The sequence below is a fragment of the Pygoscelis adeliae genome, unplaced genomic scaffold (genome assembly GCF_000699105.1).
Source record: "Pygoscelis adeliae isolate BGI_AS28 unplaced genomic scaffold, ASM69910v1 Scaffold273, whole genome shotgun sequence".
Taxonomy (NCBI): Eukaryota; Metazoa; Chordata; class Aves; order Sphenisciformes; family Spheniscidae; genus Pygoscelis; species Pygoscelis adeliae.
In genome coordinates, this window is record NW_008824416.1 from 693,249 (window position 1) to 706,696 (window position 13,448).

General features: G+C 51.4%; 1 protein-coding gene across 1 annotated transcript in view; it reads left to right on the forward strand.

The window, feature by feature from the left end:
• Positions 1 to 13,391, forward strand: part of EXOC6B (exocyst complex component 6B) — a 267,115-nt gene extending 253,724 nt beyond the window's left edge. The window contains exons 21-22 of the mRNA XM_009320896.1: positions 3,022 to 3,134; positions 8,255 to 13,391. Of these exons, the coding sequence (XP_009319171.1) occupies positions 3,022 to 3,134; positions 8,255 to 8,381 (240 nt within the window). The 3' untranslated portion in view covers positions 8,382 to 13,391. The remainder of the gene's footprint in view (positions 1 to 3,021; positions 3,135 to 8,254) is intronic.
• The last annotated feature ends 57 nt before the right edge of the window (positions 13,392 to 13,448 follow it).

A 13,448-nucleotide genomic window follows, 5' to 3' on the forward strand; every position in this document is an offset into this window, starting at 1 on the left:
TTCTGATACAGGCCAGGATGCCATTGGCCTTCTTGGCCGCCTGGGCACACTGCCGGCTCATGGTCAGCCGGCTGTCGACCAGCACCCCCAGGTCGTTGGGGTTTCTCTCAAATGTGCCTATTGCACTCTTGTAGTGATGCGTGCAGCTGGAGCTACCTGAACAGTACAATGGATGAGAGTAAAATCATAGAATCACAGAATGGTTTGGGCTGGAAGGGACCTGTAGCGATCATCTAGTCCAACCCCCTGCCGTGGGCAGGGACGTCTTTCACTAGATCAGGTTGCTCAAAGCCCCGTCCAACCTGACCTTGAACGCTTCCAGTGATGGGGCGTCCACAACTCCTCTGGGCAGCCTGTTCCAGTGCCTCACCACGCTCACAGTAAAACATGTCTTCCTTATGTCCAATCTAAATCTACCCCCTTTCAGTTTAAAACTATTGCCTCTTGTCCTGTCACTACAGGACAAGTAAAAAGTCTCTCTCTGTCTTTCTTATAAGCCCCCTGTAAGTACTGAAAGGCTGCAGTAAGGTCTCCCGGGAGCCTTTTCTTCAGGCTAAACCACCCCAACTCTCTCAGCCTGTCCTCATAGCAGAGGTGTTCCAGCCCTCGGGCCATTTTCATGGCCCACTCTGGATCTGCTTCAACAGGTCCATGTTAAGACAGGTCCATAAAATAACTTACCCTGACCTTCCCTTCATGCTGATGCCCGTGCAACGGAAGGTGTGGTGGTGCACCTTCAAGGCCGGCAAAGCCCAGCACCCTGGCAGCCTTGTGCAGGAGAGCTGCATTGCTTCAACCCAGCTGTGTCGAACTGAGTTGGAGTAGAGCTGAAGCAAAGCTGTGGGATGGGGATGGCTGCCGGGCCAAGGACCGTGTGCCACCCCAGCCGCTCATCACCTGGCCCTGGTGGGAATGGCAGGCATTGGCTCGGGCTCCCAAGCTGGAGAGCAAGGGCTGAGCTGCCCTAGATGGCTGTTCATCCAACTTTTGCTTAAAAATCTCCCCATGCTGGATTGGCCACGCTCTTTCAGAGACATGCGGGGGACCTTTCTCCAAGCCCTTTCCTTACCCATCCTCTGAGCTCCTGCACAGTTCCTTGAGCCTCTGCTGTCTCCCCAAGCCTCCTGTTTATAACACCTCCCGATGCTTTTTATTTTACCATCTTTTCCTAACCCACTTCTAATCATCACCTTTTTATTTTGGTTCTTCTTTTGTCCCTTTCTCCTGGGGCTTTATTTCCACTCCCCATGAATGGCTACCTGGCCCCTCGACGGTCCGGCCGTGCACTTTCTGTGGCAATAACTCATGCTGCTTTGTTCGTGGTTTGCCAGAGGCACGTTCAGCACCCCCGGGGCCACCAGCAAGAGGTCTTTGGTGCGTTGCGGGGGATCCGATTTAGGCTGTACAACCATGCAGCTTCCTGCAGCAGCCGGCAAACCAGATAGAAGAGTTTTGGCCCCGCTCTGCTGTATGAAAAGAGCCTGTGAAATCATATTTAAGGTTGTCTCTTGAAGGTGCCCTTTGGAAAAAACTCCTGCCGACGATGTTCAACTCGGGTTTGTAGTTAACACAATGGACCCGCCATACAAAGCCGTGCGGGACCGCAGGCTGGAAAAGCCCTCTTAGGTCCCGGCTAATCCGTCCCCCCCGCCAGCCCAGGGGATTGTTCCTGACAGCTTGTTTTCTTTGCCCTGACCTACATAGTCAAAAAGAATCTTGTTGCACATTTTTGTTTTGTACCTTGAGGTCTCGGAGTAGCCAAATCCCCTTCTTGGCGGGGCGGGATGTGTTGTTAAACAGTGCTGGAGCCTCCAGGAAAACCATGGATACGCAGGGACAATGAGCCCTCTATGGTCCTCGCTTGGCCGTGGGATGGTCCTTCTTCTCCGGGCTTCAGTGGTGGGCGCCAGGACGCGCAGACGCGGGCGATGAAGACCGTGTGCTTGGCAGCCTGTCCTGCAATTGAGTGGTCACAGCGGCTCTCCAAGGCAGAAAGTTGGGGGGGGGTGGAAACGCAGCCACTCTTAATTAACCTGGTTTAGATGATGAAGATGAAGGCTGCATCTCATATGTCCTCAGCTGTGCTCTCGTGGGTGCGTGGAGAGGCAAGTCCTCTTAGGAGTGAGGACGTCCTCGTGTAGGAAAGACATGGGAGCTCCTGTTTGGGTTTTAAGGAAAATAAGGATGTGAAAGGTGGGGTGGAAGAGGGCATTCAGGAAACCTGGGCTGTAGTTTGCTCCTTCCTCACCTGAATCAGCTGGGAGCGATGGGGCACTGAGGGGTTCCTTTGCAGGGGTGAAGGGATTCAGGTGCAAATTTTGGGGGTCTGGAGCAGGGACTGTCACGGACGGCTGAATTAATCTGCTTTTTCCTTCCCCCTCTGCCGGGGGCTGGTGGTTTCTCTTACAAACGTCTGGAAACCACCTGGGACTCCCAGTCTCCTCTAGTAGCTGCGTTCACCCAAAATAAACCCCTGAGCTCCTGGGTGGGTCCCACACCTCCCCAGGGAGCTCTCATCATAAGGGACACTTACAAAGCGCTTGGAAGATGTTGGGATGGAGCAAGCATGATGAGAAATCCTTGTGGCATGGTTCAAACAGTGCCAGGGAAGAAATTTGTGGTGACTTTGACCCCAAAAGTGCCCTCCTGCTGTAGATGAGAACATCAGGGCACTGGGGTTCTTTGCCACCCACCTCCTCGGGGTGCCTGAGTCCTCATATCCCCTGTACCGCTAGTTCACCCCAAAAGTAGAGATGACATAGCAGGAGTGCACTATGGCTAAATTAATATAGCCATACATAAATTAACATTAGATATTAATAAATAGTTAAATATGAATACGTCAATAATTAAATACTGGCAGAATAATATTGAATAAATTAGTAAACACTGCAAACCATTTTTTGTGGTTAACGTCACCTGCCCAGGATCTTTGCCAGCTCTCAGATAAACCACCTGCTCTCTCGCCAGCTTTTTAAAATCCTGTATCTGTGTGTTTTTTCTTTCCGGTGGCTGCTTCAGCTCTTAGATCTGTTCATCCAGTGGGACTGGTCAACGTATTTGGCTGACTACGGGCAACCCACGTGCAAGTATCTTCGCGTGAACCCGACGACAGCCCTCATCCTGCTGGAAAAGTGAGTGCGGGTCCGGACACCCGGGATAGTTTTCACCCCCATCTCGCTTTGGGCCAGCGCGTGTTTTAGCAGCTCGTTCCATCACGTGCGGTGCTGGGACAGAGCAGCCTGAGGAGCAGGCGGCTCCTTGTGATCTGGTGGGCAAAGCTTCCACCGCCGGGTGGGCAGTGGGAGCTCAAATAGAAAAATCCTATTTTATCCCACTAACCTGAATCCCAGGTTTTGTATCAAAATGCCTTGGTTTGGCTGAGGGTCTGTCTTTTTGCTTCACTCTTAAGCAGAGTTTTCCTTGTCTTACAACAGAATTCCACTGTAAAGGTGTATCTCAAGCCCCCAGACTCATTTAAAATTTGGTAGCCTGCAGGCATGTGTAAGTGCCCCGAGCCTGTCAGTGTTTAAGAGGCATTTGGACAATGTCCTTAATAACATGCTTTAACTTTTGGTCAGCCCTGAAGCGGTCAGGCAGCTGGACAAGATGATCATTGTAGGACCCTTCCAGCTGAAAATATTCTATTCTGTTCTGTTCTATTCTGTCTCCCTTCCGTTGGATCCACGGAGAGGATCAAGTGCTAAAAGCCCGGCTATGGAACAGGGACAGTGTCTTTAGGTGGCTGTGTGCTCCAGGGCTTGCCCTTCGCAAGAACATGCTCTTTGATAAGGCTGAATCTGAGCCTCTTTCAAGCCTGCAGTTCATACGCTTTGCACAGCTTCAGCCCAAGCCCTGGAGCTGTGCCGAGGAGCAGCGCCGGGCCGCGCCGGGCGAGCGCCGTGTGGCCTCTGCGGGGCTTTGGGATCCCTCCTGAAGCACAGCGAAGAGGCTTGTGCCAGTCCTACAAGCCAGCAGCAAGGAGGGCAAGCCCATGAGTTTGCTGCAGACCCAAAGAGTGGGATTTGCTTCGCTTGTAACCCCTTTAGCACGTGGTAGAGAAGTGCCACCAGTCACCCATCCTGCCCGTGGTAGGAGGTGGCCCAGATGAGCCTTTCTCTGGTAGACCTCCAGGCTCTCGTTGGGAGGATCAGCCCTACTTCTGCCCCATCAGACCTCACAGCTGGTCTTCCAGCTGATCTGACAGAGAAGTAACCTGCCAAAAATGATAATTAATGATTTTCCGAGCGGCTCATGCCATGGGCACTCCACTGCTAAGTCTTGCATGGAGGAGTTTGCAGTCAGATTTGGTTAGGTTTACCATGAAATCAGACCCTTAGGAGGAGTCTGAGCTGTTTTTTGGAGTTCCTCTCTTTCTCCATTGCTTGCAGAGGAGGAGATGGCTAGTTTAGAGTTGGGGCTACACTTTTAGCAGACCGACCTTGGTGTGCTTCCGAGCTTTGGAGTTGCATCTGTATTATCTGTGGTTCATGTAACCGCACGGCCTCCTCTCTCGCAGAGGAGAATAGCTAATTTCACAGCAACTCATGACATCCAAATGTTATCAATACAGTACACAGGGAGTAAACTTAGGTAGTTGCTGTGTGTAAAGCACTTTTATACATTACAGCATTGTTTTTATATACATATTTATATGTGCTGTGTAATATGTTGTGTTACTCGCAACCTGGCATCCGTGATGGAAAAGCGTGAGGTATATTCAGAGCTATCAATAAACTGGTAAAACTCTGAGAGCTTGGACATGAGGCAGCTGGAGGATCCAGGGAACTGGGAGCAGGCAGTGAGCTGGGACCTGTGGCAGGTGCTGGGAAGGCAGTGGGACAGCAGGAGGGCAACTCCATGATCCTGGCCATTTGCCCCAGGTGGTACTTGAGCGCACAGCCATCCGTGCTTGGTGGTGGTATTAAAAAGCCACAAACCCCGGCTTGGCTTGCCAGCCTTCTCCCCAAAAAGGATCTCATTTGAAGGGCAATCTTCACATATCCAATTTGCTTTCTGGAGGCAGCCCCGGTGGAGTCACCGGGTTGGCACTTGCATCACCTGCATCCTTGTGGCATGGCATCGCCTGCATGGCATCGCCGGCATGCTCCGGCGGGCTCTGCCCTGTCCCCGCTTGGGCTTCAGGCCCTTTGGGGAGTCTCCGTGCATCATCCACCAGCTCCAGTGCCCCTGAGACTCTGCACTGACCTGGCCGTAGCTTCAGGCACGTCCGCTCCCCTCTGCGCTCCGAGCCCACTTCCCCAGCCCACACCGTAGGCAGCCGAGCTTTGCCGACAAGGCGACGTGAAATTCTGATCCGCTGGTTCATTTTGTAACTTGTTTTCATCATTATCTCTTTTCCTAATCACACATCTCTCATAGGATATCACGAGTGTAAGTATGCTGCTTGCTTGGGCTTTTACCCTCACCTTGCAGTGACTTTATTGTTTGATTTAAATGGAGCACTAAATGATCTAAATGCAAGCTGTCTTTGAAACGGTTCCCTCCGGTAACTTTATCGTCTCAAATGCACTAATTAGAGCTAAAAGAGAAGCTTTTACTCTGTTGCTTTTTTTTCGTATAGATTAATTTAAACAAAGCTTGGCTCTATTGAAGGTGGTGTTTGTTGACAGGGGTGGGGACAGCGCATGAGCTCTCTCGTTCCCTTCCTCTTACTTTTAATTCTTGTGCTAACGCACAGGGACCATGTTACAAAACCAGGCGCGGTTGTCCCCAGGCTCTGCAGGCACATGCTTGAAGAAATAAAAGTATCGGTCCTCCAAAGAGCTGCTGAGCTGCTCGAAAGCATTGCCTCCCTCTTTCAGAGCTGATACTCTCGGTGTCTGGATGCACCGCTTGATCAGGGACTGGGTGTTCCCTATAGCCAAATGCTGGAAAAGAAACAGGCCGGCATTTCTGAACACCTTTGGCACCAACCATGGTACGCTGGCTCAGTGTCCGTCTGCAGGGCTGCAAAGGCAGGACCGGAGCCGGCGGCGTCTCCTCGAGCAGATCTGCAAGCTCAGCCTCTCCCAAGGATGCATCCGCTCCCAGCGCTGCCTGGTCCCTGGCACAGCACACCCAAGTTCTGCAGGATTTTGTATCCTGTAGGCAACTTCATTCATTAATAATACTTAATAGCTTAGTGCCTCTACCTTCACATGATGTCTGAAGATACTGGCGGCTCCCATCCCTCCCAGACACTCATCCCCACTTCAATAGATCCACCTACGTGGGTTTGTTATGGGATCCGTGCTCTGACCGCTTTTTCATCCCAATCCAGTAGCTTTATCCCTGCAACTCCCTTCTAATCATTCAAACACGTGCAAAGGTTTCCTTGCATGCAACATGCGTTACTTCAGAAACATTTCAAGGACCTGAACAGGTCCCAAGGGATCAGAGATGGCTCCGAGGATGCCCAGGATGACAGGGCTCTTAGGGCAGAGGATGCTCTGCTGTAGATTCCTCGTGCGTTACCTGGGGGTAGCTGCAGCAGGCAGTGAGGGAGAGTGATGGGTACAGCGCTGGGTGGAGGTTTCTGAAGGTACAGGTTTACTTTCAGCGCCTCTGATGTCCCCACGTAGCCTGTGAAATAGAAACAGAGCTCTCAGCCCTCCTGGTAAAGTGCTTTGAGAACCGCTGGAGCTGTACAGTGCCGCTGGAGGAACGGGTGTCCCGCGGGAGGATGGTTATTGCCAAAATTCGTGACACTGTGACACCTCTAACCTGTGCGACTCGAAAACTCCGCTTCCCATCGGTGCGGTAGCTCCCTGGTTCTTGCGGTGGAGCACCAGGCAACCTGCTTTGGTTAAAAAAAATTAGAGAAAGAAAAAAAATAACACTTATTTGGCTGAATAAAAGTGCTCCAAGCTATCTTGTTACTGTTGGGAGAGCAGCTCGATTGTAATCCTGTGTCTTTGGGCACTTACAACTTTAGCAAATTAGCCTTTGGGATAGAGTTGTTATCCTTGTTTCCAGTTCCAAGCTGGATGTTTTTTGGGAACATTTCAGATTCCCTTTGGCTCTTTTCAGGGAGATTGAAGCATGAAAAACCTTAGATTTTTGTTTTTTTTTAAATCGGTTAAGTAAGTTTCAAGAGGTTTGATTTGTGCTCGGTTAACTCAAAAACCCCGGTTTGATAAAGTGCCAATTTCCCAGGGACTACCCGCGCTGTGTCCCAGTCACTTTAATGCTTTGTTTAGGTCCCCAAAGCCGAAAACACAGGCTTATGTGACTCGTCCAAAGCCATCTGTCTCTGCCAGATCTGATTCATGGAGAAAATAATTTACAAATTGTGGTATTATAAAAGAACGGTGCCGGCTGAGAACCAGCGGGTTGGATGTTGAGGCTGATACCTTCAGGAGCTGTCGAAGCGTTGGCCCTTGTGGGGTGGTTTCCCTTCCCAGCACATGCCCTGCCTGCGAAAAGCTAACGCTTGGAGTGTGCAACGAGACCTGTCGTGTCCCCCCCCCCCCAAAAGACGCATCCACGAATGCAAGCATGCAAGAGCCCCCAGCTTTGCATGGCGGAGAGAGATGGAGCTGCACCAGCTTCGCCTTCAGGTCCCGTCCCACCACCCGCTCTTCTTGTCTCTGGCTTTTTGGAGACCCCGTGGAGACCACTGCACTACTTTACGTATTAAATGTAATTTAAAAAAGTACAAACCTCAAGGAGATTTGTAAGTTGGGGAAACCAGTGCTGGATTCCTTCCTTCAGTATAAATTCTGTTATATAATATTGTATAATATTTTAAGTTCACAACTCCGAAACTTTACGGCTGTCACAAAAGCTGCATCTCTTGGCTGCATGCAATGCACCATTTCAAATAAGAAGCCTTAATGCTGTGGATTTGATGCTAATTTTTTAATTTCCTCCTAATATTACAGCGTGGTCGTTTACCACTTCGTGAGACGACACAGGGACATAGCAAAAGCTGTTTGGAAGGGGAGAACGAGAGGCTTTGGGGTTTCGTGGATTTTGGCATTAGACAGACCCTACAGTGACGTTGATTGGGATTTGTGGGGTTTAAAGCAAAAACGCAAACGGTGTAAAGCCTCCGCATGGCTTGGTACGCAAAATACCACGTATTTTACACAAATACGTGATAAAAATTGGGGTAGAGCCTTTAGATGCAGTCACCTCCTCTCTCTGTCAGAGCCTGAATACGGGCACTTTACATGCGATTCCTTCGTGGGGCTTGGGTGCAACGTTGAGCAGCGATACCTGTGCCATAACCTGTTTCTGCTCTGCGCAGGATGAGAGACACGAGCAGAAAAAACAACGTTTTTGCCCAGTTTCGGAAAAACGAGAGGGACAAGCAGAAGCTGATAGACACCGTGGCCAAGCAGCTCCGCAGCCTGATCAACAGCCATCACTCGTGAGGGACTCGGGGACCTCCTGCCCACGCCGGTCCCTGCACCGCAGCCTTCCACATGCCTGGACTTGGGATTCTTGTTCAAAGAGAATATATGTATTTTTTTATTCACCTGTATAGTATTCATGAAACCTGCCCTGATGACAAAATGTTCCTTGTTAAACAATCCCGGGGAAGATAGGCGGCACTGCTCGTGAAGGTGGTGTCAGGAGTCTCCTATTATAAACTCCTATTTTCAGGGGTTTATAAAGTGATGGTAAATCCTGAAGCCTGAGAGAGAAGTTCACACCCAGACTATTACTATTTTTTTTTTTTTTAATAAGCCAAATTGAAAGAATCGGTCTGACTTCCTTTTGTTAACTTATTCAGTCGCAGAACAAATGAAAACAAAACATATAGGGAGGAGTCCCGGTTTCAGGTTCTTCTCATGGGCTCCGGTAAAAGGAGCACGCGTTTAGAAAGAGGGTCACCCGTTAGTGTGTCTTGCCAGCTCGCGTACTGGATTTTGGTAGGAGAAGAGGCAAACTGATTTCCCAACTTTCCTCCTCCTTTTCCTGGAAGGGCTGATTTCTACCTTAGGCTGCAGGTCGCTGGAGCTGCAGCCCTTTCCCGCGCGTCTGTAATCAGCACAGCCACCCCCTGAGCTCCACCTCTGGGACCTGCCGGTGTCTTTCGGACCTGCGCTGAATGTAGAAGGGCTTCGAGAGCTGCCTCATTAATGAGATTTGGAAAGGGAGAGCCAGAAGGTAATCTGGCAGGGTGTCCTGCGGTGCAGGTCTGGTGCTGGGATGCTGCTGCTCGCATCCAGCACGGTTGGGTAGCAGGAGAGGAGGGGTGCTCAGCAGGGACGGTGCAAAGGCAGACTGGGCTCTCCCGGTGTCCAGGGCACTCCGTTCAGGTTTTTTTCCTCTCTTTGCACCTCTTTTCCATGCTGATGTCCCAGCTTCCCTCTCCTCCTGACACGGTGCGATGGGGTAAAGCCCCTCTGCTTCCCGCGTGTGCTCTGGCTTGCGCCGTGCGAGGAGCAGCCCTGCAAACTCGCCGCTGGCCAGGACGATAAGAAGGAACCGCCTGGAGGTCCCCGAAGTGGAGGCAGCGGGAGATGCCCCGTGGAGCAGCATCGCTCAGCAACCCCCGGCTCAGAAGTGCCTACGGACAAAATTCCCCTCTCTGTTCTGGAGGTGCCCAAACATCCTCTGCTCAAACCAAGACAGCCTTTGAGGAGGACGGTAACGCTACCAACAGGACTTTAATCCCAGGGTTCAGGTTACAGAGAGAGGGGACTTTTGCCCTTATCTTCTCGTTACCCTTTTGACTCTAATTACTGCAAGTGAAAGCTTATCCAGCCGGTTCCCCCACCTCCCAGACCCTGATGTTAAAGGGAATTAAAATCTTCCTGGTGTATGTTACGGCCCTGGCAGTGCTGCTTCAGCAGGGGCACGAGCCGTGCCCATTTCCTACCCTCGTTCGAAGGTGCTCAGCTCTCCAACCGCTTCTGGAAGCAGAGGGGTGCTTTGCTGACCTGCGGAGCGAGATTCCTTCTCCTTCCCCTCCCTCGGCGCAGACTCCCGAAGCTATGGAGGGGCAGGACTTGTTTGAACGTCACCGCATGGCGTTTGCAGAAGAGCAGCAGAACTTTCTTGGTGCACTGAGCCCCTTTGCTCTCTGACCACGTGCACATTTTTCTGTGTGTTTCTTGCCTCGGGAGCTCTTCTGACACTCAAGCTCTGGACGCACGAAGGGGATGGTGCTTTATCTTCCCTCCTTGTTCCTCAGCAATCCTCTTTTTTTTTGTTTTCTTTTTGATAAGGGTACGTGTTAATTAACCCTGAAAGTAAATAGGCACGTTGTCAGCAATGACCTTCTGGGGCGGTCGTCCTGTCCCAGCAGCCTCCAGCCATGAGGACCAGTGGATTATTTGCATTAATAGGAGGGAAAGGCCAAACTTGGCTTTACGGTTCCTTGCTTTTGCCGGGGGGAGGGATCAGAGGTTACTTTCTTCTTAACGCCTCTTTGAAGTACACGTAAGAAGGATGGAAGGAAAAAGCAGCTGAATGAAAGTTGGTGTTAGCATGGCCAGAAAGAGATCATCTTCGTAAATACATCTACATATGACCCGGCAAAGGCTTTCAGAGGGACAACTGAAAATGAACTCGGTCCGTTCCCCGCTGGCGACCTTTTTCCTCCTCTCCAAATCGCTGGACCTGAGCGTGAACCGGCCTGGGGGCTTTGCCACGGCCCCTGTGAGCCCCAGGGGGGTCCCCAGCTCAATCTTGGCATCCCAAATCCTGCACAACTGAGAAAGAAAAATTGCCCGGCTTGCCGGGTTCCGATGGGAAACTCTTCCTTGCCAAATTGCTGGGGAAAGGAACCAGACCGGTCCTCATGGTCCTGGCAGCGATGGGAGAGCCCTCCGGACACGACGTGTCCTGTGACCCGCAGGACCACAGGACACTTTTATTCCTCCTCCCCATCCCTCAGCGGTGCCACCATGGGAGAGACGCGGGGACAAGAACGCGAAGGGGGTGCAAAAACAGGTGGGATCGGCTGGTTCAAGCATCAGACCTGCGCTCCTACCGGGAGGATGGAGATCGAAACAAAAAAACCCGGCTATCCGACGGTGACTGTAACAGGGGAAGCTTCAACCCACAGGGCACTTCAGTTAAGGGCCATTAAATAGTAACAAGCACTTTAAAATCCTTCAGAATCAAGCTGCTACAGATGCTGGCAACGGCGTCACTGAGCATCAGCGAGCATGACAAATAAGGCACTCTGGCATTTCCAGTTTTTATTAGGGGGAGGATAGACTGTCAAACACAATTTTTAATCGCTTTTGTCAGCCGCTGGCTTTGCTGCCGGGCGAGGCGGTGCTTTGCAGCTGGGATGATTTTTCTCTCCTCCATGCTAGGTGCAGGATGAAGGGAGGAGGAGCAAGCGCTGCCGGGCAGCATCGCCTCCAGTCCCCGAGACATGGCGAAGGGGCTTTGTGCTGCTGTCGGGGCGAGCGGAAAAAAGCCTCCAGCTCCTGCCACCGCCTCGGAACTCCATTTTTTTCCCCCAAGGGGTGATCCCTACATTGCGTTGCAGAAGGGGTGCCCACATAAAAACCCCAAAGCAGCTGATCTTGGGACAAGACCTTGTTTCAGATGCTCCAGCCAGCTCCCAGCCGTCCCCATCCCGCATCTGGGCTCTCCCACCCACCTCCACCAAGCTTTAGTTAAAAGAGGAGCGACATGGCATTGCCATGGATGGATGGCTTTCCTCGCTCCTTTAAGCTCTGCTTGGAGAGGCCGGGATTGGGATCCTGCAAACCGGCTTCTGGCGCTCAGGACTTGCTGCTGGGAAAGTCAAACTCGGCCAAGGGAGAGATTCAGCGAGTTTCTGATTTCGGGAGGTCAAGCGCCTAACCGCAAGTCACAGAACGGGATGAAAAATGGCATTTTGGTGCTCTGGTCCTAATTAACTTTTTGTTCCAAGAGATGCAGTTCCATCCCTTCAAAATAAAATTAATCTTTTAAACAGATTGCTTAAAAAACCCTGGAAGACATTTAAAATCCCCTCTAAATCTCTTACTAATGATTGGTATCCTCCGGTACGGATGGTATTGCTTATGAGGGAAAGGTTGTTGCTATAAATTTATAAGGCGGGGGTGGGAAACAGGGGCAGAACCTGCTGCAGTCATCGAAGATTTGCAACCCCCCAAAACAAATAATGCTGCTATTAACACCTCCATGTACATACATACATACCTTCCTTCGTTTTCTTTTAAGCAGTGGCTGTGGAAGGGACTGGGTTATCCCCCCCCCTCTTCCCCTACCCGACAAACACATTTCAGCACCAGTGGGGAAAAAAAAAAAAAATAACAAAAAAGGACAAGTTTGGCTTCCTGAGAAGCATCCACACATCTTATCTTCTTTATAATCTTCAGGGGCTCTGCCAGGGCAGCCCAGGGGTTGGGAATAATTTTATATAAGGGCTCTAATGCGCTAACTTGCAGCCCAAACCGTACCTGTACATGAGGGGGACAGCCTCCGTTAGCCATCAGCACGTGTGCATGTGTGTGAGAGAGAAGAGGAGATTTTTCTCGGTGTTTTTTTTATTCCTAGGGCTGGAGTTCAAGTCAGATGCTCTTGGCAATTTTGCACTTTGTTCTACATCCAACCGCAACTCCAGGCTCTGATGGGAGGGGAGAAGCTGGCTGATGCTTTGTTCGAGGGGCTGTTTTGGTTTTGTTTTCTTAAAAAGTGGCTGCTTTTGTGCCGCTACGAAAATGGCTGTTTGGGCAGAAGGCGTGGGCGTTCGCATGCTGGCCCCAAACTGTTTGCAAGATGCTGGGAAGCAGCGTGGAAAGCGGAGGCTGAGATGGAGCCGGGGCCACTCCGGTGGCATCAGCTGCCGTCGGCACCTCCTGCGCTGAAGCTGGTTTTAGGGTAAAATCTTTTACCCCCCGAGGTAGCGATGGTGCGAAGTGGCGGGTGAGGGAGGTTTGCGGTAGTTGTCCCTCCAGCATCCCTTCAAACCAGTATTCAAATCCCAGGCAGAGACATCTTTGCCCTTGGTTGTTTCCTACCTGTCCACCACGCCTCCAGTTGGCTTTTGCCTTTAATTCTGGGTTGGGTTTGGTGCTTTTTTGGGGCATGGAGTGGTTTGGAGCATTGAACCATCCTCCCACGCCCTGGCTGGATGCACGTCCCATCCCCGGATGCCGCGGGGATGCGGGGGTCTCTGCGCCCCATTTCCTATGGCTCCGTGGTGCCCAGAGACCCCGTGTGTGTTCCCCACCAGCGCGACTCTTGTGTTTATCGCGCTGCTGGGGAGCTCGAAGGGAACACAACTCACAAATAAATCTCATCGCAAATGACTTCAGGATGGACCCGTCTCAGCTGTCAACTGGGAAAGTTGTGTGTTTGAGGGAAGTGACCCAAATACACCGTGCTCTGGGCGGGATTCATCCCAAAAACAGGGGATGGAGAGGGGGGGGCTCAGGCTGTGGCCTGGGGACTGGTTGATTTGCTTCACCTCCAAAGATGCTGGCGGCGTGTGCTGCTGCTGCTTGCTGTTGCTCTGGCTGTTG